The 25,702-nt window shown below is 36.4% G+C and overlaps 1 protein-coding gene and 1 pseudogene across 1 annotated transcript; both read left to right on the plus strand.

The window, feature by feature from the left end:
• Positions 1-202: 202 nt before the first annotated feature.
• LOC105769816 (uncharacterized) lies at positions 203-1,839 on the plus strand. Its single transcript, XM_012590705.2, has 5 exons — positions 203-360; positions 450-558; positions 715-917; positions 1,242-1,471; positions 1,551-1,839. The coding sequence occupies exons 2-5, from the start codon at positions 467-469 to the stop codon at positions 1,827-1,829; spliced, it is 804 nt and encodes a 267-aa protein (XP_012446159.1). The 5' UTR covers positions 203-360; positions 450-466; the 3' UTR covers positions 1,830-1,839.
• Positions 1,840-5,890: 4,051 nt separating this feature from the next.
• Positions 5,891-24,402, plus strand: LOC105771859 (CENP-B homolog protein 2-like; annotated as a pseudogene).
• The last annotated feature ends 1,300 nt before the right edge of the window (positions 24,403-25,702 follow it).

Below are 25,702 nucleotides of genomic sequence, written 5' to 3' on the forward strand. Positions count from 1 at the left end.
ACATCAACAAACTTAACAACCTAGAAAAACGGTAAAACACGTGGAGTTCGTCAAGATGCATTGTATATAGAAATCGATCGCAACATGTGGATGGTGATGTTACTATTAATAGTGTTAGCGGGGAAAGCCGGCAAAATACTCGAAACAAAAAGGAAATAATAAATAATTGTTGGCTGCCAGAGCATTCACGCCTCTGCACTGCTTTTTCCAACAAACATTAATTAATAGCTATATATTTCTGATATAAACCCATCATCTAGGAATGGTATTGGTTATAGTATAGGCTACCTCCAAAAATATGAAATATCTCCAAGGCTGAAGGCTCAAGCTTGATTCATTTCACCACTAGCAAAGGTGGAGGTAAATGACCTACGAACACTTTTTTTTTCTTTTGGTGTTTTCTTTCTGGGTTTTATTTGATTTTGTTGTTCTTTGATGATGATTGGCAGTTTGGTTTTGTTTGAGAATGGAGAATCAAGCAAAAAAGGTGCTTCTCACTTCCAATGGAGATGACATGTCAATGAACATTGCTTTGCATTTAGCCAAACGTGGTTGCAGGTTCAAATCAGTCTCCTTTATGGTTTTGCATATGTTTGGTTTCTTGGGATTTGGGTTTATTTCCACGTTCAATCCGATCCATTACGTTTATGCATGCACTTCATATTAAACAAAAAAGTACTACTTAAAGAATGATGTTTTTGGTTTTGTGATCAGGTTGGTTATGATGGGAAATGAATGGTGCCTGAGGAGTGTGAGAGAGAAGATAATGGGTTCAATAAATGATAATATAGTCCCAATAGAAGTGGTTGGATTGGATATGGAGGAGGAAAGAGAAGGCATTTTTGATGAGGCTGTAGATAAAGCTTGGAAAGTGTTCGGATCCATTGATGCATTTGTGAATTGTTATGCTTACGAAGGTAGATATATCTGTCATAGATATTGTTTAATCAAGTAATTCTTAAATGAAAGTTGGCCATTTTCTCTTTCCTGTTTGGTGCCAGAGAAAATGTCCACATGGCCGTAATTTGAGATTCCTGGCAATAGAACAGTCCTTTTTGAAGCCTTTAAAAACTCTTGTAAAATCATCAACCTGCTTCTCAACTCCCTTATGCTTATAAAAAAACATATTAGGGCTGAAAATTTCAAGGTGAATGAAACAATAATTCCGTTCACATGCCTAATAGTTTATCAAGAATTTTGGTGTAGACCATAAACTAACCCTGTCTAACTGCATGAAACAGGAAAGATGCAAGACCATTTGCAATTAGGTGAAGAAGAGTTTAGAAAAATTATAAAAATAAACTTCATGGCTGTATGGTTTCTACTAAAAGCTGTTGGTAAGAGAATGCGAGACCATAAATCAGGGGGTTCCATTGTGCTCATGACCACATTCCTCGGAGCCGAAAGAGGACTTTATCAAGGAGCTGCTGCTTATGGTTCATCCTTGGCTGCAGTCCAGCAGTTGGTCAGAGTAAGTAAATTCATTAACATTGCTTGTGGCTTTATGATAGTCCCTTCGTTGCTGAGTATTTCCGTCGGTTTTATTTAAGTTATCGGCTATGGAGATTGGGAAATACAAGGTTAGGGTTAATGCAATAGCTCGTGGTTTACACATAGATGATGAATTTCCAGAGTCAGTTGGGAAGGAAATAGCAGAGAAGTTGGTGGAAAGAGCAGCACCCTTGCAGAGATGGTTGGATGTTAAAAGGGATGTAGCTTCAACTGTTATCTATTTAATCAGTGATGGTTCAAGATATATGACTGGAACAACTATATTTGTTGATGGGGCACAATCAATGACTAGGCCTCGAATGAAATCATATATGTAGTTGTTTTGCATCTCTTTCTATACTCTCATGCACATGATATCTTTATTCCTATAAAATTATATCAAATCTCCAAATTTATTTAGAAAATTGAAGTTAATTACATCAAACATTCTTAAACTAGAATTTTCATCTTAAAATGGTCATTAAACTTTAAAACATTTTAATTATATGCGATGTTTTATCAATAAAATTCTCTCTTTACTATATATATGATATGCTGAAAACATAGAGCCCACAGTATGGGCTCCTTATCATTTTGTGGCATGTTATGCCCATTAGAAAGCCGGGAAAGGCTCACACGACAAAAATAAATAAATAAATAAATAATCGAAGTAGATCTGATGAGAGAACCCCTCATGGAAGGCCTACACAAAGTGGACGAAAAAACAAATAAAAGGGGAATTTTTTTCCAGTTTGTAATTACTTTCCTCAATAATATAATCTTTAATGTATGAATGATATACAATAAATTTATATTATAATTGTCGAAACCTTTTTTTTTTAAATCGACTTTTATTTTAAAACGAAAATAGAGTCGCCACAAATCCTTTTATTTAGGTGTGATCGGATCACCCCAAAACTCATTTTAATAAAATGTTAGATTTAAAACGATACTTTTTGGTCTACAAAATCCAGGAAATGGGTTCGAGAGTCGGTTACGCACGAGGAACGATTAGCACCCTCATGACGCCCAAAATTGATACCTAGTAGATTACTTGGTGTCTTAGTGTCGAGAATTAAAAATTTGAAGGGAGTTTAAAACACGATCTCACCTTGCCTAATGATATTTTTAATTAAAATCACTTAAGTAAATTAAAACACATGTAAAAGACCTTCTTATCTCGAGGTAAACAAAAAGGTCACGTCCCGTAAGTTTGGACACGACGTATCGAATCTTCACAAATAAGCTTACTCATTATTTGATAATTAATTAGATCTCATGTGTTTTAGTTTTAAAAGGGATGTTCGGTTATCTAGGGTAAAGGAGAAAGTCGAACCCCGTAAGTTAGGGCATGACTTCTCAAATCTCCAAATACGGAACATTGCCTTAATTTTAAAATTTTACTTTTTTATGGTATCGAGTAAGAACAAATGTAATACTTAAAGCAATGTGCATCTAACTTACTTGGGCATAGCATAAAAGCGGATAATTATATTTAAACATAATGTATGATATAGTGATAATGAAATGATATAAAATGGGTATATGGGTAGAATATTAGAATGATATATAATAAATAAATAAAGGAATACTATAATAATACTAATGTAATTATAATAATAAATTATTAATAATCAGATCATAATAATAATAAAATAAATAAGGTAACTTAAAATAAAAATGAAAATGAAAATGCATGATTAAAAATATAAATAGACATGACATGAAAGTGCCAAAAATAATAAAAGAAATAATAGAATAACAAGAACAAAAATAAAAATAAAATAAAAACGACAATAATAATAAATGAACAAATAAAATGCACAAATAAAAGAATACAAACAATCTAAGGGTTCATTTGATTGCCAAGTAAAATATTTTCCGTAAAATGATTTGGAAAATGTTTTACTTTTCGTAAAATGATTTCTTGGAAAATATTTTACGGTGTTTGATTGAATCATGTAAAATATTTTCTATTGTTTGGCGATTTCCTAGAAATCTTTTTGAAAATTTTTTACATATATTGTTATATATTAATAAATTTTATATTTTAAATTATTTTACATATATTGCAATAATTTATTTATAATAATACTCAATTATTAAGCTACAATATTAATCGTTATAAATTGAAAAAAATTAATATCAAATAAATTATTTGTAATTGTGTTAAAAAAATAAGTATTGAATAATTAAAAAAACAAGTTACTGGAAAATCGATAAACAGAAGCAATTTTCTTCCGGAAATGAAGGAAGGAATGAAGGAGGCGATAGAGAGGAGAGCACGGAAAATGTCTTACGGAAATTGAAAGGGTAAGACATTTTCCCTAAAATGTAACCCATTTTCCCTTGTTTTGGAGTTCATTTTCCAAATGGAAAATGTTTTCCGCCAATCAAACGCTGGAAAAGTTGGAAATGATTTTCCTGAAAATCAATTCCTTCAATCAAATAGACCCTAATTTTTAAGTATAAAAATAAATAAATACGGTTTGTAAAAAGGATTGAAGTTAAATAAGCAAAAGGATAAATTTTAAATTTAAATGAAATTAAGGAGTATAAATTGTAAATAATTAAAAAAAAACTAACAAAACAGAAGAAATGACCAAAATGAAATGCGCGAAAAGATCTGAGGTCAAAACTTCCGAAAACCCACTAAAAACCAAAAACAAAAAACAAAAAAAAAACCCTCTCGGTTCTCTGCGTTTCCAAGGGTGCCCATCATCCCCTTTTTCGACGTAGCCTCCGACGAACCAAAGGCGATTCAGAGGTGGGGTCCTCGCCCACTCACAGTGGTGAGACATGAAACGGCATGGTAACTTCTTTAACCCTTTTCCTTTTTTCCTTTTTATGTTTTTTTAAAAAATAAAAAATAAAAATAACATATCTAAAAAAATCACCTTTTTAAAAATTTCTTTATGTTTTGCTTTTTGATTTCTACCTTTAAAAAATTAGTCCGAATACAATCTGCTTCCATGGCTTTTGTAGCCATTATACACTATTTATTATATATATATTTTTTTTTTTGAATTTTCTTGTTGTTTCTGTTGTCCTTGTTTCTTTCTCTTTGTAGGTGGCGGTGCGTAGTCAATGGCGACAGAAGAAGCAAGCCCTTGCCATTTTGGCGAAATGGCAGCAGAAAGGGCAGACCTCGGGATGAGGGGCCTCGGGTGGCGTGATCGAGGAGAGGAGCGTCGCTAGAAACCCTAGGGTTTCTGGCTTTTCTGAAACTAGTTTAGGTTTTTGGGCCATTGGGCCTTTTTTGTATTTGGGCTTTGCAATTGGACTTGAACTTTTATTTATTTGGTTTTATTTATTTTATTATTTTTTGGTTTATGGTGAGCCGAACAAAACTGGCCTGTTACAATAATAATATATAAGATGAGGGATTTATTTAATAATCCAATTGTTGAATCTATTGATATAGTTGTATTTTTCATGAATATAAATTTTCAAATTGATTTGATATCATATTGATCTAAAAAAAATGTATATATATTAATATTTATTGAATAGTTAAAAGTCTTTTACATAAAACAAACAGTTAGAAAATTTTAATTTACATTAAATTTGACATGTATGATTTATATAAATGAAATATGAAATATGATATTAGATCATGAATATTAATCATAAAAAAATGCAAAAAGGTGTTTTGCATCGGTAATATAAGTGGACCCCTCAAGTCATAGACCTACTTATTATAGCTTCCACGGAATGCCCTCAAGTAGAGGTGTCCATGGGCTGGTCCAAGCCCAATCAAAATTTTAGACTCATTTGTTATGTTTCTCCCGCTCATATTAAAATTTTTATATTATTATATATATAATACAAAAAAAAAAACTAAAAACATTAAAATAAATGTTTCTTAACAACTTAAAATAAGTTAAAAAAATGTATACTTAAATAACATGCAACTTAACAAGCAAACGTCTCTAAAATAATGATAAAATTAATAATAAAACAAGAGTTATATAATATTCAAACAATAACAACAAAATAATAGCAATATAATAGTGAAATAGTACAGTAAAACCTCTATAAAATAATACCCTTGGAACCCAAAAATTATTATTTTATCGAGGTTATTAGTTTATTGATAAATGAATATTTTATTAATTTATCAATAAATTAATATTTATTAATTTAGAGAACATTTTATACTTTATGCATGAGTTTTTTTAATCAAAACCCAATATGCATGTAGGTGCAATGAATCAAAGTTAATTGGTTCATGTAACAAAAAGAAGAGTGAATTAATTGGTTCATGTAACCAAAAAGAAAAAAGAGTTAATGGTTTCAAAATCCAATATGTATATATTCATTAGATAGATTTAAAATTTTATTATAAATAAACATATGTACATATCAAAATATTGTAATTCATATAATTTTTTCCTCCATGACTTCCCATTTGAAAGGTGTAAAAAAGTCTACATTGACAGATGAGATGAGAAAAACATTATGTGAGTACAAAAATGAGCATCCCTTTTAAGTCAAAAAGATTTGCAACAGTGGGTTCAACAAACATTTGATCTCTCTGTTAGCCAATCAACAATATCAAATACTCTTAAAAAGGTCATCTGAATATTTGTCAAAAGAGATAAAGAATAGCAATGTTAAAAGGCACAGATCAACCAAATATCCCGAATTAGAGAAAGTATTGTATGAGTAGTTTCTCCAATATCAAGAGAAAGTAAACATGACTGGAGAAATGATTCAAATTAAAGCAAAAGGATTTCTGCAGAAAATGTATGGTAATGCAAATTCTGAATATAACTTCTCAATTGGTTGGCTAGAACAGTTCAAGGCAAGACATGAGATTAAGTCTTATAGAAGATTTGGTGAAAGTGGTTCAGTTGTTATGGAGAATATTGAAGATGCTTTACCTCAAATAAGAGCTAAATTGGAAAATTTTTATTGGAAGGATATCTATAATATGGATGAAACATATTTATTTTATCGTTTGCAAGCGGATCATTCACTGGCTACAAAGCAATTAGAATAACGAAAAAGGGATAAGGAAAGACTTATTGTTGTGGTTTGTTGCAATGGGGATGGCTCAAATAAAGTGCCTCTTTGGGTTATTGGTAAGTTTGCTAATCCTAGATGCTTCAATCATGTGAATATTGACAATCTTAACTGTTATTATCGAGCCAACAAAAAAGCATGGATTGTAATCACTGAATTTTGTCCGGCTCGATTTCGTTTTTTTTTAAAAATTCAAAAAAATACAAAAAAATAAAAAATTACATTTTAACCCCTAAACTTTTTGAAATTGCATTTTAACCCCTAAATTTCATAAAATTACATTTTGACCCATAAACTTTTTGAAATTACGTTTTGACCCCTAAACTTTCTCAAAATTTTGTTTTGGCCCCAAAACTTTTGCTGCATTTACAAATTGGTCATTCTGTCAGAAAATCCCCAATAATCAGGCGGATTTCGTGCACCTGCCCCACGATTTCCGGTCGCCGGCCTAGGGCATGGCCTTCCCCACCTGCTACCTGCAAAAAAGAAGCAAAACCAACTATAAAAAGGAGTTTAAACCCCAAAAATCGGACCCCCCCACGAATCAAAAAAAGAAAAAGAAAAAGAAAGTTTCAAAAAAAATTTTCAGCAGCAAAAAGAAAGAGGAGAAAGAGGAAGAGGAAAGAAAGGAAGAGAGGGGAGGAGCGACGGCGGTGCAGCGGTAGCGTGAAGGAGGCCGAACGGAGAAGAAGAAGGAGAAAAAAGAAGAAGAAAAAGAGAAAGAAGGAAGGAAGAAGAAGAACGAAGAAAAAGAAAAAAAAAGAAAAAATATTTTTTTTAACAGTCGGGTCAAACCGACCGACCCGAATCTGACCCGAACACCGCGACCCGACCCGCCACCTGCATACCCAGGCCAAGCCCAGCAGCCCAAAGAAAAAACAAAAAAAAGAGGCAAAAGCAAAAAAAAAAAGAAACAGGCCAAAAACAGCCCAAGCGCAGGCCCAACCCAACGCTAGGCCCAACGGCAGGCCTAGCAGGCCAGCCAGCCCAACGCCAGCAGCAGGCCAGCCAGCCCAACACCAGCAGCAGGCCCAATAGCACAGGCCCCAAAGGCAGCAGGCCCAAAAAAAGAGAGAAAAAAAGAAAAAAGAAAAAGAAAAAGAAGAAAAAAGGAAAAATTGTTCAATTTGTGTAACTCGTTCGACGAAGCTTGTGTTTTGGATATTTTCGGTAATTTCGTTTATTTCATTTTTAATTTAATGCTCGTATTTTTATGCTATTTCGTTTTAATATTAATAGCACTTTATGCATTTTTATATTTTTGTATTTATATTTTTAATTTAATTTAATCTTAATTTTATTTTAAATTTAAATAATTTCAATAAATAAGGCAACGAATCGATTTAACATTAAATCGTTGATTTCATCGCTATGTTGGGTGAATATCATCGGTTTGTGTTAAACACGATACGCCCTTTTTTTTAAAAAAAAAATCGAAAATATTCTAAAATGCTCATTTTTTTTAAAATTCTCGTGTTTTAATAGAATCACGATCAAATATTAAGTTGAATCGATTTGACACTAATTCGATGATTTCATCGCCATGTAGGGATGAATATCATTGATTCGTGTTAAATACGGTACTTCTTAAAAAAAATCGGGTTTCAAAAATTTCCGTGTTTTAAAAAAAAATTCGTGTTTTCAAAAACTTTCATGTTTCAAAAATCTTCGTGTTTTAAAAATTCCAGTGTTTCAAAATTTGTGTTTTCAAAAAAATTTCCCGTGTTTTTAAAAAATTCTCGTATATCGAAAATTTTCTTGTTTTCAAAAAAAAAATTCCATGTTTCATAAATTTCCGTGTTTTCAAAAAAAAATTCCCGTTTTTAAAAAATTTTCGTGTTTTAAAAAATTGACCGTGTTTCATAAATTTTCGTGTTTCAAAAAAATCTCGTGTTTCAAAAATCTTCGTGTTTTCAAAAATTATTATTGTGTTTCAAAGTTCTCGTGTTTAAAAACAAAAAAAAAGTTTTCTCAAGTTTCAATCGGATCAAAATTAAATATTAAATTGAACTTGTATTTTTGAAAATTAAAAGAACGCGCGTTTAACAAAATACCAATTTTGGGCGTCGCGAGGGTGCTAATACCTTCCTCGCGCGTAACCGACTCCCGAACTCGAATTTTCTCTGGATTCTTACGTAGACCTAAAATTACCTCTTTTTTTAGAAAATTTAAAAATAAAATTTTCTTCTAAAAAGAGAATTTATTAGGTGTCCGATCACACCTAGAAAAAAAGATCGGTGGCGACTCCTTTTTCAAATAAAATCGAGATTCGGTTTTCAAGTTTTCAATAATTACTTCGACTAGCGCCCGTGCCCAATTTTTAGGTCGCTACAGCTGGCGACTCCACTGGGGACTTTTTTTCGAGAGTCGAGTCTAATGTTAAACGCGTGTTGTCAAAATTTTCAAAATTTCTTGTTCAAATTAATTTTTAATCGTGATCCTTGAATTTTATTTTTTTAAAAGTCATGCATTTGCATTCGGTTTTTAAATTTATAATTTTCTAACGTGTTTTATTTTTCTTTTTTGTCAGATCTAAGTTTTACGGTTTTTTTTAGTTTGTTTTTTAGAAAAATAAAAATAAAAAGGTTTGTGAGTTTCTCCCCACACACTGTGCACTTGCATTCTTGCATAACATGAGCTCTCTACCCGGACTCCGTCCGTTTAAGTGGAAGTAAACGCTACGCCTTCGTGAGTTAACTCGTCCCTCCGCACAGGCTAGTGAAATACTTCCGGGTTACATATGACTTATGCTTTCGTGAGTTAACTCGTCCCTCCGCATAGGCATAAGTAAATGTAATCCCTCGAATTGTGCTCGCGAGCCTGTGATGGGTGATGACCGAGGCTCCGTACTAACCTTAGTAGGTGGCAGTATGGACAATTCGAGTACCTTCCTAGAACTGAAATCACATATAGCGAACCATACGAGCCACCCGTTTAGAGCCATGCCGAACTTCCGTCCGTCGAATAGTCACCAAAATAAGTACACGGGAGAAACGCCTCTTACCTTTTATTTCTTTTGCATTTACACTTATTTAATGAATTGAGTCTGTTTAATAAATTGGGCCGGATAGATTGTCTGATCGTATGTGGGGTAGATTTCTTGTAAAGCATGTTGGGGCAAAAAAAAATGTGGGTCTGTTCCACCAAATTGCATGATTGAATAGCTTAATTCGTTAAATTTTCCATAGTCCTTATTTTTTTTCTTCTTTTTATATCTGTTTTGATCTCTAACCAAGGCTATTTGTTCTTCATTTTATTTTTCATCATGCATCGTAGACATCTCATTAGGAAGGTGTTGGTTAAATATTGGTTGCCAAAAACGGGTTTCTGATGGAGGAGTCAATTACACGAGTATCCGAGAAAAATGTTGTAGTTCGAGATTGGTCTTTGAGAACTCAGATGGCGAAATGAGACAATTTGAAGGAAGGATACACCTCTGATCTTCCCGAACGTGTGACCTCGAATGTGCGCCAGAATGATCTTGAAGACTTGACAAGGATTTGGAAACAGTGGGACTCAGATACTAGAGGTATTTTCACCGAGAAGTATGGGGACATAGCTCACTTGATAGCAATCGATGTGAACGAGCAGTTGATCCAAGCCATGGTTCGATTCTAGGACCCAGCCAATCAATGTTTCACTTTCAATCAGGAAGATATGACTCCGACCATAGAAGAGTATGCCGCTTTGCTTCGCATCGATAATGTGCAACTCAACAAGATATATGTGAAGGAGCCTAAACCAATGACCTTCAAGAAAAAGCTAATGAAGTTGACGGGATGGTGATACATGTCTGAAAAAGCAGATAAAAAGAAGAATGAAGTCAGTTGTGTTCCGTGGTTTTCTCTTCGGGAGTTAGTTCAGAATCATCCAGATGTTTTGAAAAGAGTAGATTTGTTTGCCTTGGCCATTTACGGACTGGTCGTCTTCCCAAAGGTTCTTGGGCATATTGAAGTTGCGGTTGTGGATTTCTTCGAAAAGTTGAAGCAAAGAATCAACCCGGTCCCAACCATCTTGGCTGAGACTTTTAGATCTCTAAATGCTTGTAGGAGAAAAGGGGAAGGACGTTTTATCGGATGCGCTCAGTTACTAAATGTTTAGATTTTTAGCCACTTTTGGAAGGTGGAGCGCACGTCTTTCCACATATTTTCAAAGACATTCTTCCCGTTGGAAGCATAGCTTGAAAAAGATTGGCCGAAGGATGTCACTGAACAAAACTGGGTCTCGGTTTTTTAGAACCTCCGTGCCGAAGATATAACTTGGAGAGCACCTTGGATTCGTCCCTCTGTCTTGTTATACAAGTGTGGAAACCAAGACTGGGTGCCTTTACTAGGATTATGAGGAGGAGTTGGATATGCTCTATTGTTGGTTCAAAGACAGTTCGCTTCGTGACAGTTTGTACCAGTTACCGATGGATTGGCACAATCGGAGTTTGCCTTTATGGGTGAGGGTTACATGAAAAAGGTTCGAGATACTGCGAATTCTTGGAAGCAAATCTACTTAATGGAATTGGCTCTCTATGCTGATACTATCACTGTAGACTATGACATATGGAGGCAACGACGAGTGCAGAGTCAAATAACCCCACTGATTGATGAAGCTTGTCGAAATCCGTTCTCAGAGGAAATACCATCTGAGCTAGAAATTGCAAGACATGAATTTGAACGTGAAAAAGCCAAACTGTTGGGAGATATTAGTTCTCTCCAGGAGGAGAACTACCAGTTGAAGATTGATGTCAAAATTGAAAAATCCAGAACCGAAAAAGTCCAAAAAGAGGTTGAAGTTACGAGAAAGGATTTAAGGGACCTTCATTTGGAAAACAAGAAATTAAGAGGCACTATAAGAAATAGTGGATTGGACAAAGCATCAGCAGAATGGAAGGAGGAACTAAGCAATATCAAAGGTGGGATGGAATTCCGGAAAGCCAAAGCGAAGAAAGAAGAGGAAAGAGCTGCACGTGCTATGATAGAGTTGAGGAAGAAGAATGTTGAACACGAAGCTGTGACTGCAGAACTAACAGCTAGTCAGTCTGAGCATCAAGAGCTAAAAGGAAAAATTCGAAGTCTAGAGAGTACACTGCAAGCTCATCAGCAATATTTGGATGACCTCTTGAGGGTTTTAGAAGACAAGAATGGTTAGCATGACAGAGACATTCGCGCCTATGTGAGAGCCCTCCAAAAAAAGGATATGCATCTCGGCAGTTTAATTAGTGAAATTCGTAGGGCGGTTGCGCATGTAGTACAATTGTCAGATGAAGCGGAAGTTCTCAGTTGCCAATACCCTCCAAGCCAAAGATCAAGCATATCGGAGTTCCTGGAACGTGTAAAGAAGCAAGGCGATGTGGCTAAGAAGTTTGTGTAACTGTAAAACTAATATGGCAAAACTTTTTGTAATGGACTCTTTTGATAAATGAAACGCCCAAGTATGGGGCCATTTTGGAATCAACACCTATTTTTGCATATTTACGCATGATTAACATTCATTAATTATTCATTCATTCATTACATGCTCATATCTCCCTAATCATTCGCTAAAGTTAAAACCATCTAATCCACAGTTACCACACTACAAGTCTGGAATCACGTCACTCCTATAGGACGCGCTTAAGAGCTAGAACTATGGATGCCGAACTCAATGAAAGGATGGAAAGGATGGAAAGAACCCAAAGAGAATTACAGGAGCAACTGGCCAAGTCGCAGCAAGAGGCAAGAGATTTGATGGTGAGATCTCGAGAGGAATCCCTCGAGCAAAGAGATTAAATGACCAAAATGATGGAAATGATGACGGCCTTGGTCAAAGGAAAGGGACCTATGCAGAGCCCCGATATCGTAGAACCGCCTCAGTCAAGAGCTAATCAAGATCCACTTTATCCCCCGGGATTTACTCCACCTCATGTCCATACAATGCAAAGAGGATACCCCCAAAGAGAACCTACAAGTCTGGAACAACATCCTGCTCCATCTGCTCATTTAGGACAGGGAATGTTTGTATCGAACCCTGGGGCTAATCCTTCAGATCCAATTGTTCCAGACCTAGATGATCCTGTAGAAGTAGCAAGGCTGAGAATTGATGACAATAACGCTCAGGATAAGTATAGGATCCTGGAAGAGAGGATCAAGGCAGTAGAAGGCGCTGAAGTTTTCTCTGCTTTGAGTGCCAAAGAGCTCAGTTTGGTACCTGATTTAGTCCTACCCCCAAAATTTAAAGCACCTGATTTCGAGAAGTATGACGGAACAAGATGTCCAAAGGCGCATCTGATCATGTTTTGCTGAAAGATGACTGGTTATGTAAACGATGATAAATTGTTGGTGCATTGCTTTCAAGATAGTTTGGTTGGCTCAACCCTTCGATGGTATAATCAACTCAGTAGAGAGAGATTCCGATCATGGAAGGATTTGGCTTCAGCATTCTGTGAGCAATATAGGCATGTATCGGATATGGTGCCTGATCGACTAAACTTACAAATGATGGAAAAGAAGCCGACAGAGACTTTTCGGCAATATGCACAAAGATGGAGGAATATCTCGGCTCAGGTGGAGCTTCCGTTAACTAAGACAGAGATAACGGTCCTCTTCATTAATACTCTCAAAGCGCCGCTTTACGATAAATTGGTAGGAAGTGCCACAAAGGACTTCGCGGATATTGTAATATCCGGGGAGCTTATTGAAAACACCGTCAAGAGTGGGAGAATGGAAGGCCCCGAGAGTTCGAAGAGGGTAGTACCCGCAAAGAAAAAGGAGGCAGAGGCTCACATGGTTGGAACCGAGAGTCACTGTGCCCCCAATTCGTACCCCGCCCAATCACGACCTTATTATCGCCCACCTTCAAACTTCTACTTTCCTCCTCAAGGTCCTTACCATCAAGCACCTCCGTCTTACCCCGTTTATGCTATGAATAACCAAATACCATTCACCTTGTTCCCACCAAACACCATGCCTACACAAAGTCAACCTAAAAATGATCAAAGACCAGCAAGACCCATTCCTGAAAAACCTCAACTCACCCAAATTCCTGTGCCATACGGAGAATTATACCCAAAACTGTTGGAGAAGCAATTGATATCCCCACATTACATGGCACCCCTGAAGCCCCTTTACCCGAGGTGGTATGATCCTAATGCTAGTTGTGTGTATCACGCTGGGAATCAGGGACACTCTACAGAAAACTGTGTGGCATTTAAAAAGAGGGTTCAAGGTCTCATCGATGCTGGCATTTTACGATTTGATGGTGTTAGCAATGTGACGGGAAATCCTCTTCCTAACCATACTGGCAGGAATGTAAATGCGGTGACAGATGAAGACAGTTGGTAAGCCAAATGTGATGTTAATGAAGTAAGGACACCTTTGAAGAAGGTATGAGAGATGATGATTGAAAATGGCTTGCTCTGTCCGCCTAGTAAGATCCTTAAAGAAGAAAGTACAAAAGACCAGAGTTTCTGTGATTTTCATGGCATCGAAGGGCATGACATCCAATCTTGCAGGGAATTTAGAAAATTACTTCAGGACATGATGGATAACAAGGAGGTCAAAGTCTTTGATAGTGTGAAAGGGGCCGATGAGGGAGAAATATGTGCCTCTGATGATCAATTGATGGCTTTCCCCTATAGCGTCGATAGACCCTTGGTGATTTATTACGAGGCAAAGAAGGAAGAAGTTAGTCGAGAAGTTAAACCAAGTTTGATAATTGAAGTACCTGCTCCTTTCCCTTATAAGGACAACAAGGCAGTGCCTTGGAATTATGATGTCAATATCATTGTACCTGAGGGTGAAAAGTCCAAGGTTGTGAGTGAAGGTGTTAGCGGAGTAGGACATTTTACTCGTAGCGGAAGATGTTATTCTCCCGAGACGGTTGAGCCAAAGAAGAAGGTTGCTGGTCCGAGCCAAAAAGGAAAAGCACCAATGTATGAGGTTGAGGATGATGTTGAAACATAACTTGAGCAGGAAGTTAAAAAGGCTGTGAATGAGGAGGAAGCACATGAGTTCTTAAAGTTTATTAAGCACAGTGAATATAGCGTCGTAGAACAATTAAACAAGCAGCCGGCCCGAATTTCGGTATTGTCTCTATTGTTGAACTCGGAGCCATATCGAAATGCCTTGTTAAAAGTGTTAAATCAAGCTTATGTGGCGAACAATGTATCCGTGGAAAAGCTTGATAGGTGGGCAAATAATCTAAATGCAGATAATTTCATCTCTTTTAGTGATGACGAAATACCGCCAAATGGTAGGGGCTCCGTAAAATCATTGCACATCACAACCAATTGCAAAGGTTACATATTACCAAATGTACTCATCAACAATGGATCTGCACTCAATGTTATGCCTTTGGCCATGCTTTCTAGGATGTCGGTTGATATGTCTTATCTGAGGCCTTGTTATTCTACAGTAAGGGCATTTGATGGGACACGGCGAGAAGTCATGGGAAAGATCAAAATTCCTTTAAAAGTGGGGTCATGTGTATATGATATCGAGTTTCAGGTCATGGACATCACGCCTTCATACAATTGCCTCTTAGGAAGGCCTTGGATCCATTCTGCTGGGGCAGTTCCTTCATCTCTCCATCAAAAAGTAAAGTTCATCATGGATAGCCGTTTGATTACTGTTGGCGGTGAGGAAGACATCATCGCAGCTATCTCTACTGATGCACCCTACATCGAAATAAGTGAGGATGCGGTAGAATGTTCTTTTCGCTCCTTGAAATTTATCAATGCTACATTTGTTGCTGAAGGGAATAAGATCCCCATTCCAAACTGTCAAGGAATACCGGGATGGGAATTAAGCTGACTGTGGGAAAAGGAGCTCGAACGAGGAAAGGTTTGGGAAAATATCAACAAGGGATGGTTAGAGCTTTGAAACCAACGCACCACAAGGGCCGATATGGTTTAGGGTTCAAACCAGATATTCATCAAAGAAGAAAATAATTGCAGAAAGATCGAGAGAGAAGAATCGCAAGGGCTTCAGGCCAGGAATTGGGATGGGAGCCGTTAGTGTATCCTCCTTTGTTAAGAACATTTACATCAGCAGGAGTGATGTACCCAGGGCAGAACAACTCGCAAGTCAAATTATTGATTGAAAAGAGTCTTCAGAATATCAGCCTAAATGCTATTGACAATGAGAATGATGAAATTAAGAATGCTTCAATGATACGCCCTTGTCCTCCAGGATATGTTTTGAACAACTGGATTGCTGATGACCTCCTTGTAGTTTTTAAATCCCCTTCAGGGTAATGCTCAATATTAACCCTTCATTTTTTGTGTCCTTGAACAGTAGGATTCCTTTTGTAAGAGCTTATGTTTGCTCTTTATCATTTTAATGATCATTAATGAAGATGCATTTTGTTTTATATTGTCACGTTCTTTTCATTTCCATTAACTTCACGACTACTCCTTCTATTCATTTCCTTTTCCAGCATATGTCTCACATCATCTCATATCATCGTGTGTTTATTCCAATACCTCAATGCTCTTCTATAGCTTTTTTACATTCACCTTTCAGGTGCTCAGATATCAATAGCATGAATAATCCCGTTATGAATCCTGAAATCAATTTTGAGAAGGCTGTTTGTTTAGGAGAATTCGAAGCTGACGAAAATGCTGAAGATTGTGTCTTGTCTCCTGACTTACTGAGAATGGTGGAACAAGAGGAGAAACAGATCCTACCCCATCAAGAATCTGTTGAGGTAGTGAACTTGGGGAATGAAGAAAAGAAACAAGAAGTGAAGATTGGAACTTCCATTTCAGAAAACACAAGGCAAGATTTGATCGCCTTGCTCCATGAGTACAAGGATGTGTTTGCCTGGTCTTATCAGGATATGCCAGGATTGAACACGGATATTGTGGTCCACAAGCTCCCACTAAAACCAGAATGCAAGCCCGTTCAGTAGAAGTTAAGAAGGATGAGACCCGAAATGCTGTTGAAGATAAAAGAAGAAGTCAAGAAACAATTTGACGCTGGCTTCCTACAAGTCTCCAAGTATCCAGAGTGGGTAGCTAACATAGTCCCTGTACCAAAAAAGGATGGCAAGGTGCGAATGTGCGTGAATTATCGTGATCTAAATCAAGCAAGCCCCAATGATAACTTTCCTCTACCACACATCGATACTTTGGTGGATAATACGGCAAAGCATTCTCTGTTTTCATTCATGGATGGCTTCTCAGGTTATAATCAGATAAAGATGGCTCCTGAGGACATGGAAAAAACTACATTCATAATAATGTGGGGAACCTTCTGTTACAAGGTAATGCCATTCGGATTAAAGAATGCTGGGGCAACATATCAGAGAGCCATGGTGACGTTGTTCCATGATATGATGCACAAAGAAATAGAAGTTTATGTCGATGATATGATTGCCAAATCTCGGGAAGAAAAAGAGCATGTTGAAAATCTCAAGAAGTTGTTCAAAAGGCTAAGAAAGTTCCAGTTGAAGCTTAACCCGGCCAAATGTACATATGGGGCTACCTCAGGAAAACTATTAGGTTTCATTGTGAGCGAGAGAGGCATCGAGGTTGATCCAGATAAGATAAAAGCTATACAAGAATTGCCTCCCCCCGCACACAAAAGGAAGTCAGAGGATTTTTAGGAAGGCTGAATTACATTGCTCGATTCATTGCCCAACTTACGAATCAGTGCGACCCAATTTTTCGACTCCTTCGAAAATATAATCCGGGAGAATGGAATGAGGAGTGCCAAATGGCATTTGACAAGATAAAATAATATCTGTCTAATCCTCCGTTGCTGGTACTACTGATCCCTGGAAAACCCTTAATATTGTATCTGACCGTATTTGAAAACTCAATGGGTTGCGTACTGGGGCAACATGATGAGTCAGGAAAAGAGAAAAAGCAATTTATTACCTCCGCAAAAAGTTCACAGAATATGAGGCAAAGTACCCTTCAATTGAGAAATTTTGTTGTGCATTGATTTGGACGGTTCGAAGGCTCAGGCAATACATGCTGTATCACACGACATGGTTAATTTCAAAACTGGACCCAATAAAGTACATGATGGAGTCACCTGCACTCTCAGGGAGAATGGCCCGATGGCAGATCCTATTGACTGAGTATGACATTGTATATGTGAGCCAAAAGTCGATAAAAGGAAGCGCAATAGCTGACTTCTTGGCAAGTCGAACAACGGAGGAATACGAGCCTTTGAGATTTGAGTTCCCAGATGAAGATTTGATGTGCATTTCAGAAAAAGAGGGCGAGTCATCAAAAGGAAAGTCATGGAAGATGAGCTTTGATGGTGCATCAAATGTATTGGGGCATGGGATAGGAGCAGTCTTAGTGTCACCTGAAGGGGACCATTACCCGCTTACTGCTAGATTGAATTTCTTCTGTACAAATAATATAGCGGAATATGAGGCTTGCATCATGGGACTTCGTCGACTATCAAGAGAAAATCAAAATTTTAGAGGTACACGGGACTCAAAGCATTAGTCATTTATCAAATTCGTGGAGATTGGGAAGTGAGAGATCCAAAATTAGTCAAATATCATGATCTCGTTGCAGAGTGATCAAGGAATTCTATAAAGTGACTTTAACTACTTTCCACGAGAGGAGAACCAATGGTGATGCCCTAGCCACCTTGGCTTTGATGTTCAAGGCAAACAGAGAAACTGAGATAATGCCCATCCAAATGAGTATATATGAGACCCCCGCACACTGCTTTAGTATTGAGGAGGAGTCTGATGGACGACCATGGTTCCATGATATCTTGGAGTATATCAAGAATCAAAGGTACCCCGAGCAAGCAAACGAGAATGACAAAAGAACAATCAGGAGAATGGCGATTGGATTTGTTCTTGACGGGGATATTCTATACAAAAGGGGAAATGATCAAGTGCTCCTGAGGTGCGTGGACGCTGTTGAAGCTAGAAAGATACTTGAAGAGGTTCATGAAGGAATTTGTGGAACACATGCCAGTGGTTTCACCATGGCCAGGCAGATTATGAGACTTGGTTATTATTGGCTGACGATGGAAAGGGATTGCATTGGTTTCGCACGAAAGTGCCATAAATGTCAAATTTACGGAGATAAAATTCATGCGGCTCCTTCGCCCTTTCATGTCATGACTTCTCCGTGGCCTTTTTCTATGTGGGGTATGGATGTTATAGGGCCAATCTCCCCGAAAGCTTCCAATGGACATTGATTCATCTTTGTGGTTATAGACTACTTCACAAAATGGGTAGAAGCCACTTCGTTTGCTAATGTGACAAAGGCTGCAGTTTGTAGGTTCTTAAAAAAGGAGATTATATGTCGATATGGTCTGCCTGAAAGAATCATTTCAGATAATGCTTTAAATTTGAACAACAAGATGATGAAAGAAGTATGTGAGCAATTCCAGATAAAACATCATAATTCTTCGCCCTATCGCCCAAAGATGAACGGAGTAGTAGAAGTCGCTAATAAGAACATTAAGAGGATTATTGGGAAGATGACTGAGACATATAAAGACTGGCACGAGAAGCTACCATTCGCTTTGTACGCATATCACACCTCGGTACGGACGTTTACGGGGACAACTCTTTTTTCTCTGGTCTATGGAATGGAAGCCGTTCTGCCTATCGAAGTAGAGATCCCATCCCTGCGTGTCTTGATGGAGACAAGGTTAGAGGAATCAGAGTGGGTTCGAGCTCGATATGATCAGCTAAACCTTATTGAAGGGAAACGCTTGAAGGCAATTTGTCATAGACAGATGTACCAGAAGAGAATGATTACGGCCCATGATAAAAAGGTGCGGCCAAGAGAATTTCGCGAAGGAGAGCTCGTACTGAGAAAGATTCTCCCGATACAGAAGGACTTTCGAGGAAAATGGTCACCAAATTGGGAAGGGCCATACGTTGTAAAAAGGACATTCTCAGGAGGGGCTCTGATTCTCACTGAGATGGACGGGAAAGAATTACCTAATCCAGTGAACTCAGATGCTGTGAAGAAATATTATGCCTGAAAAAAAAAGAGACAAAAAAAAAACAAAAAAACAAGAAAAAAAACAAGAAAAAAGGAAAAAAGAAAGAAAAATCAAGATGAAAACCCGAAAAGGGCGTCTTGATAAATAAAAAAGATTAGGATGAAAACCCGAAAGGGCGTCCTAATGAAACGGGCTCGAACTTAAGGAGCAAGACGACTTGAATGGGGAGTCGAATGGCGAGATTACAATATTTGAAACATTCTCAGAAGCTCAAAATCTTCTACACAAGAAGCCGTGCTCGAAAAGATCCAGGATGAAGAAACGTGGGAAGTTCATGCATTGGATATCTAGAGCATTTGTGGCCATTGAATTCGCTTTCCTTTCTTTATGATGTTTTTTTTTTTATTATTTGAATTTTTCCTTGTCAATTTTCTTTGTTTGTTGCTTTTGAAAAAATGAATGTGAGGTATTTCTTTCATGCCTACTTTGCCATTTTTCATGCATCTCGTGGTTGATTCATTTAAATGATAAATAGTAAGATGACATACTCTAAACAAAAGGAATGTTGAGCATTAACTGGATGAGAATTTGATAAATACAAGGACCCTGAAGCAAGAACAAAGGTTTAACAGGGGGCAAGAAGGTGGTGTACGAAAATGTGGGTTACTCACAGAACTTGAGGATGAGTACAAAATTGGAGAGAAAAGTCAAGAATTGAGGAAATGAATGCGGACCCTCACGAAAATCAAAAGTGGGGCACGTGACAAACAGCCCAGGGTGCATTGCATGATCATGTAGACACAAAAGCATTTAGGACAAACATGTGCATATCATAATAACATCATACATGACATAGGTATGCTAGTAGAGCAAGGAATACTAGGAGAAAGCTGCACATAATCAATGAAGAAGAAGGCTTTTAGTTTCACCTGATGTTTTTTTTTAACCCTGTTTCTTTCAAGAAATATTTTTAAAATTCTGTTTTTTTTTCAAAAAATCAACTCATAATACAGATGTGAGTTGAGCCTCGGGTCACGCTGAGGTATTTTTAAAATTTCGCTTTTTCAAAAATCAACTCATAATACAGAGGTGAGTTGAGCCTCGGGTCCTGTTGAGGTATTTTTTAAAATTTAATTTCTTTTTTTAAAAATCAACTCATAATCTGAGGTGAGTTGAGCCTCGGTCACGCCGAGGTATTTTTTAATTTCGCTTTTTCAAAAAATCAACTCATATCTGAGGTGAGTTGAGCCTCGGGTCACGTTGAGGTATTTTGAAATTTCCTTTTTCAAAAATCAACTCATAATCTGAGGTGAGTTGAGCCTCGGGTCACGTTGAGGTATTTTTTAAATTTTGCTTTTTCAAAAATCAACTCATAATCTGAGGTGAGTTGAGCCTCGGGACACGCTGAGGTATTTTTTAATTTAATTTCCGTTTTTAAAAATCAACTCATAATCTGAGGTGAGTTGAGCCTCGGTCCTGTTGAGGTATTTTAAATTTCGCTTTTTTCAAAAATCAACTCATAATCTGAGATGTGAGTTGAGCCTCGGGTCACTGTTGAGGTATTTTTAAATTTCCTTTTTCAAAAAATCAACTCATAATACAGAGGTGAGTTGAGCCTCGGGTCACGCTGAGGTATTTTTTTAATTTAATTTCTGTTTTTTCAAAAAATCAACTCATAATACAGAGGTGAGTTGAGCCTTGGACCATGCCAAGGTATTTCTTTTAAATTTCTGTTTTTCAAAAATCAACTCATATTGCGAGAGGTGAGTTGAGCCTCGAGTCACGCTGAGGTATTTTTCAATTCATGTTTTTCAAAAATCAACTCATAATATAGAGGTGAGTTGAGTCTCGGGTCATGCCGAGGTATTTCTTTTAAATTTTCGTTTTTCAAAAATCAACTCATAATACAGAGGTGAGTTGAGCCTCGGGTCATGCCGAGGTATTTCTTTTAAATTTTCGTTTTTCAAAAATCAACTCATAATACAGAGGTGAGTTGAGCCTCGGGTCACACTGAGGTATTTTTAATTTATGTCTTTTTAAAAAAAAAATCAACTCATAATACAGAGGTGAGTTGAGCCTCGGGCGACACTCCGAGGTATTTTCAATTTCTGTTTTTCAAATAAAAAGAAAATTTCTGGATAGTCGAACAAAATTCAGTGCTTTTAAGTATTTGCTCTATCCCTGTTTCACAGCGATGAGCAAAGAGGGGCAGCTGTAATCACTGAATTTTGTCCGGCTCGATTTCTTTTTTTTTAAATTTTCAAAAAAATACAAAAAATAAAAAATTACATTTTAACCCCTAAACTTTTTGAAATTGCATTTTAACCCCTAAATTTCATAAAATTACATTTTGACCCATAAACTTTTTGAAATTACGTTTTAACCCCTAAACTTTCTCAAAATTTTGTTTCGGCCCCAAAACTTTTGCTGCATTTACAAATTGGTCATTCTGTCAGAAAATCCCCAATAATCAGGCGGATTTCGTGCACCTGCCCCATGATTTCCGGTCGCCGGCCTAGGGCATAGCCTTCCCCACCTGCTACCTACAAAAAAGAAGCAAAACCAACTATAAAAAGGAGTTTAAACTCCAAAAATCGGACCCCCCCACGAATCAAAAAAAGAAAAAGAAAAAGAAAGTTTCAAAAAAATTTTTCAGCAGCAAAAAGAAAGAGGAGAAAGAGGAAGAGGAAAGAAAGGAAGAGAGGGGAAGAGCGACGGCGGTGCAGCAGCGGGGTGAAGGAGGCCGAACGGAGAAGAAGAAGGAGAAAAAAGAAGAAAAAGAGAAAGAAGGAAGGAAGAAGAAGAAGGAAGAAAAAGAAAAAAGAAAAAGAAAAAAAAAGAAAAAATATTTTTTTTAACAGTCGGGTCAAACCGACCCGACCCGAATCTGACCCGAACACTGCGACCCGACCCGCCACCTGCATACCCAGGCCAAGCCCAGCAGCCCAAAGAAAAAACAAAAAAAAAAGAGGCAAAAGCAAAAAAAAAAAAAAGAAACAGGCCAAAAACAGCCCAAGCGCAGGCCCAACCCAACGCTAGGCCCAACGGCAGGCCTAGCAGGCCAGCCAGCCCAACGCCAGCAGCAGGCCAGCCAGCCCAACACCAGCAGCAGGCCCAATAGCACAGGCCCCAAAGGCAGCAGGCCAAAAAAAGAGAGAAAAAAAGAAAAAAAAAAGAAAAAAAGAAAAAAGAAAAAGAAGAAAAAAGAAAAAAGGAAAAATGGTTCAATTTGTGTAACTTGTTCGACGAAGCTCGTGTTTTGGATATTTTCGGTAATTTCGTTTATTTCATTTTTAATTTAATGCTCGTATTTTTATGCTATTTCGTTTTAATATTAATAGCACTTTATGCATTTTTATATTTTTGTATTTATATTTTTAATTTAATTTAATCTTAATTTTATTTTAAATTTAAATAATTTCAATAAATAAGGCAACGAATCGATTTAACATTAAATCGTTGATTTCATTGCTATGTTGGGTGAATATCATCGGTTTGTGTTAAACACGATACGCCCTTTTTTTTAAAAAAAAATTGAAAATATTCTAAAATGCTCATTTTTTTTTTTAAATTCTCGTGTTTAAATAGAATCACGATTAAATATTAAGTTGAATCGATTTGACACTAATTTGATGATTTCATCGCCATGTAGGGATGAATATCATTGATTCGTGTTAAATACGATACTTCTTAAAAAAAAATCGGGTTTCAAAAATTTCCGTGTTTTAAAAAAAAATTTCGTGTTTTCAAAAATTTTCATGTTTCAAAAATCTTCGTGTTTTAAAAATTCCAGTGTTTCAAAATTTGTGTTTTCAAAAAAATTTCCCGTGTTTTTAAAAAATTCCCGTATATCGAAAATTTTCCTGTTTTCAAAAAAAAAATTCCATGTTTCATAAATTTCCGTGTTTTCAAAAAAAAATTCCCGTTTTTCAAAAATTTTCGTGTTTTAAAAAATTGACCGTGTTTCATAAATTTTCGTATTTCAAAAAAAATCTCGTGTTTCAAAAATCTTCGTGTTTTCAAAAATTATTATTGTGTTTCAAAGTTCTCGTGTTTAAAAACAAAAAAAAAGTTTTCTCAAGTTTCAATCGGATCACAATTAAATATTAAATTGAACTTGTATTTTGAAAATTAAGACAACGCGCGTTTAACAAGATACCAATTTTGGGCGTCGCGAGGGTGCTAATACCTTCCTCGCGCGTAACCGACTCCCGAACTCGAATTTTCTCTGGATTCTTACGTAGACCTAAAATTACCTCTTTTTTTAGAAAATTTAAAAACAAAATTTTCTTCTAAAAAGAGAATTTATTAGGTGTCCGATCACACCTAGAAAAAAAGATCGGTGGCGACTCCTTTTTCAAATAAAATCGAGATTCGGTTTTTAAGTTTTCAATAATTACTTCGACTAGCGCCCGTGCCCAATTTTTAGGTCGCTACATGGATGATTGGATTACTTTTTCAATATTTTGTTCACTGGTTTGATGCTAGAATGACTAGTAGAAAGGTGTTGCTTACAGTAGACAATTGTCCAGCCCATCCCATCCCAAGGTTATTGAAGGCTTGAGAAACGTTGATTTATTCTTTTTGCCTCCAAATTTAACATAAAAAGGTCAACCATGTGATGCTGTAATAATTAGAGAGTTAAGATTTATTATCAACGTCGCTTTTATTCTAGCATCTCGTAAGGTTACGAGAAAGGAGAAATATTAATGTTGTAATCCATTTTATTAATGCTGCTTGGAATATTGTTGTGAAGCCTACAATTATTGCAAATTGTTTCCGACATTGCAAAATTCGATCCGAGGAGGATATGCCTCTCGAATAAGAAATTGGTAATGTTGAAGGCAATCACAAATTAAAAGAAGTAATTTCTGAGTTACACTATAGAAATGCCATGGATATTGAGTAGATTTTGAATTATCCAAGTGAAAATGAATCTTTGATGGAGTCACCTATGGATGAAGAAATTATTCAATGAGTAATAGATGTGCCAGCTGATGACGAGTAAGATCCAGATGACGGTAATGTTTTACCACATGTTTCTCCAAAAGAGGCTTTTCTAGCTATGGGTAACTTAAAGAATTATTTAAAGCAACACAAAAAGAATATACCAAATTTGGTTTATGCTCTTCTAAAAGTTAAAGACACATGCAAAGAAGAAGCAGTTAACTACAGATGCATATTTTAGAAAAGAATAAAATTGAAAAAAAAAAAGGGTTATCTAGAAAGCACTTTAGTTTTATGTATTGTATATAAAATTCCAGATATTTAATGAATTATTATTTTAAATTTTCATTGGCCCTTAAGGATTTTTCTAAAATTATTATCTTATAAGGTTATTATTTTATCCCTTAGCCTAAGTTGGGACCCAAAAAATTATTATTTAATCGAAATTATTAATTTATCGAATATTCATTTATCAAGATTTTAATGTAGTAAAATAATGAAAAAAAACAAAAAATATCAACAAAATGGTAAAAAACAGTAAAAAAGAATAACAATTTTTTTTAATTTTTACTGTAATAGGCCCAATTTGCCCGGCTTGTTAGTGAAATAAACCAAATAAAAAAAAGAAAACCAAATTTTAAATAGGCCACAGTCCAAATTACAATGGGCTCAAGCGGCCCGAACACAAAATACCCAACATGATACCTAAACTACATTTAGCCCAACTATCATGGCCCAACGCAGCCCAACACAACTAGAAACCCTAGCAGTAATGGCGAGCCTCTAGCGCCGCAGCCACCAGGGTTCTCCATACCTTCCGTATCGGCCACGTCCACAGCTCGTACAGCCTCCAAACCTGCACCACAACAAGCAACAGAAAGAAATCGAAAAACAGAAATAGCAGAGAAAGAGATGTTATTTTTATTTTTATTTTTTTCTGATTCGGCTATATAAAGCCAAATACAACACTGTAAAAGCAAGGGGATTTTGGAAAAAAATCAATAAAAAAAGAAAAGAGCATATAGCAGAAATTCGAAGGTGATTTCAATATTTTTTTATATTATTTTTGTTTTGTTTTCTTTTGTTTTCCTTTCTTTTTTCATGGTTTCATGTGCTAAAACGAAAGAAATGATAAACCAAAGAAGAGTACACTTACCTGGTGGCCGACTTGCCTTCTACTCCGTCGCAATCGGAGTCGAATAGAGGTTAAAGGCATGAAACGGCGCGGAGTTGAGAGGAGAGTGCTTAGGTTCTTGTTTCAAAGGGCAGATCGGGTTTAGTTTAGGGTTTTTTTATTTTTATGTTATTTACGAAAACGGCGCCGTTTGAAG

The sequence above is a fragment of the Gossypium raimondii genome, chromosome 7 (genome assembly GCF_025698545.1).
Source record: "Gossypium raimondii isolate GPD5lz chromosome 7, ASM2569854v1, whole genome shotgun sequence".
Lineage (NCBI taxonomy): Eukaryota > Viridiplantae > Streptophyta > Magnoliopsida > Malvales > Malvaceae > Gossypium > Gossypium raimondii.

Excerpts from the sequence above, each read along its gene's own strand:
- LOC105769816 (XM_012590705.2), top strand. The coding sequence starts at position 467 with ATGGAGAATCAAGCAAAAAAGGTGCTTCTCACTTCCAATGGAGATGAC. Across the intron at positions 918-1,241 it reads GAATTGTTATGCTTACGAAG|GAAAGATGCAAGACCATTTG; the intron begins GTAGATATATCT and ends TGCATGAAACAG. Across the intron at positions 1,472-1,550 it reads CAGTCCAGCAGTTGGTCAGA|TTATCGGCTATGGAGATTGG; the intron begins GTAAGTAAATTC and ends GTTTTATTTAAG.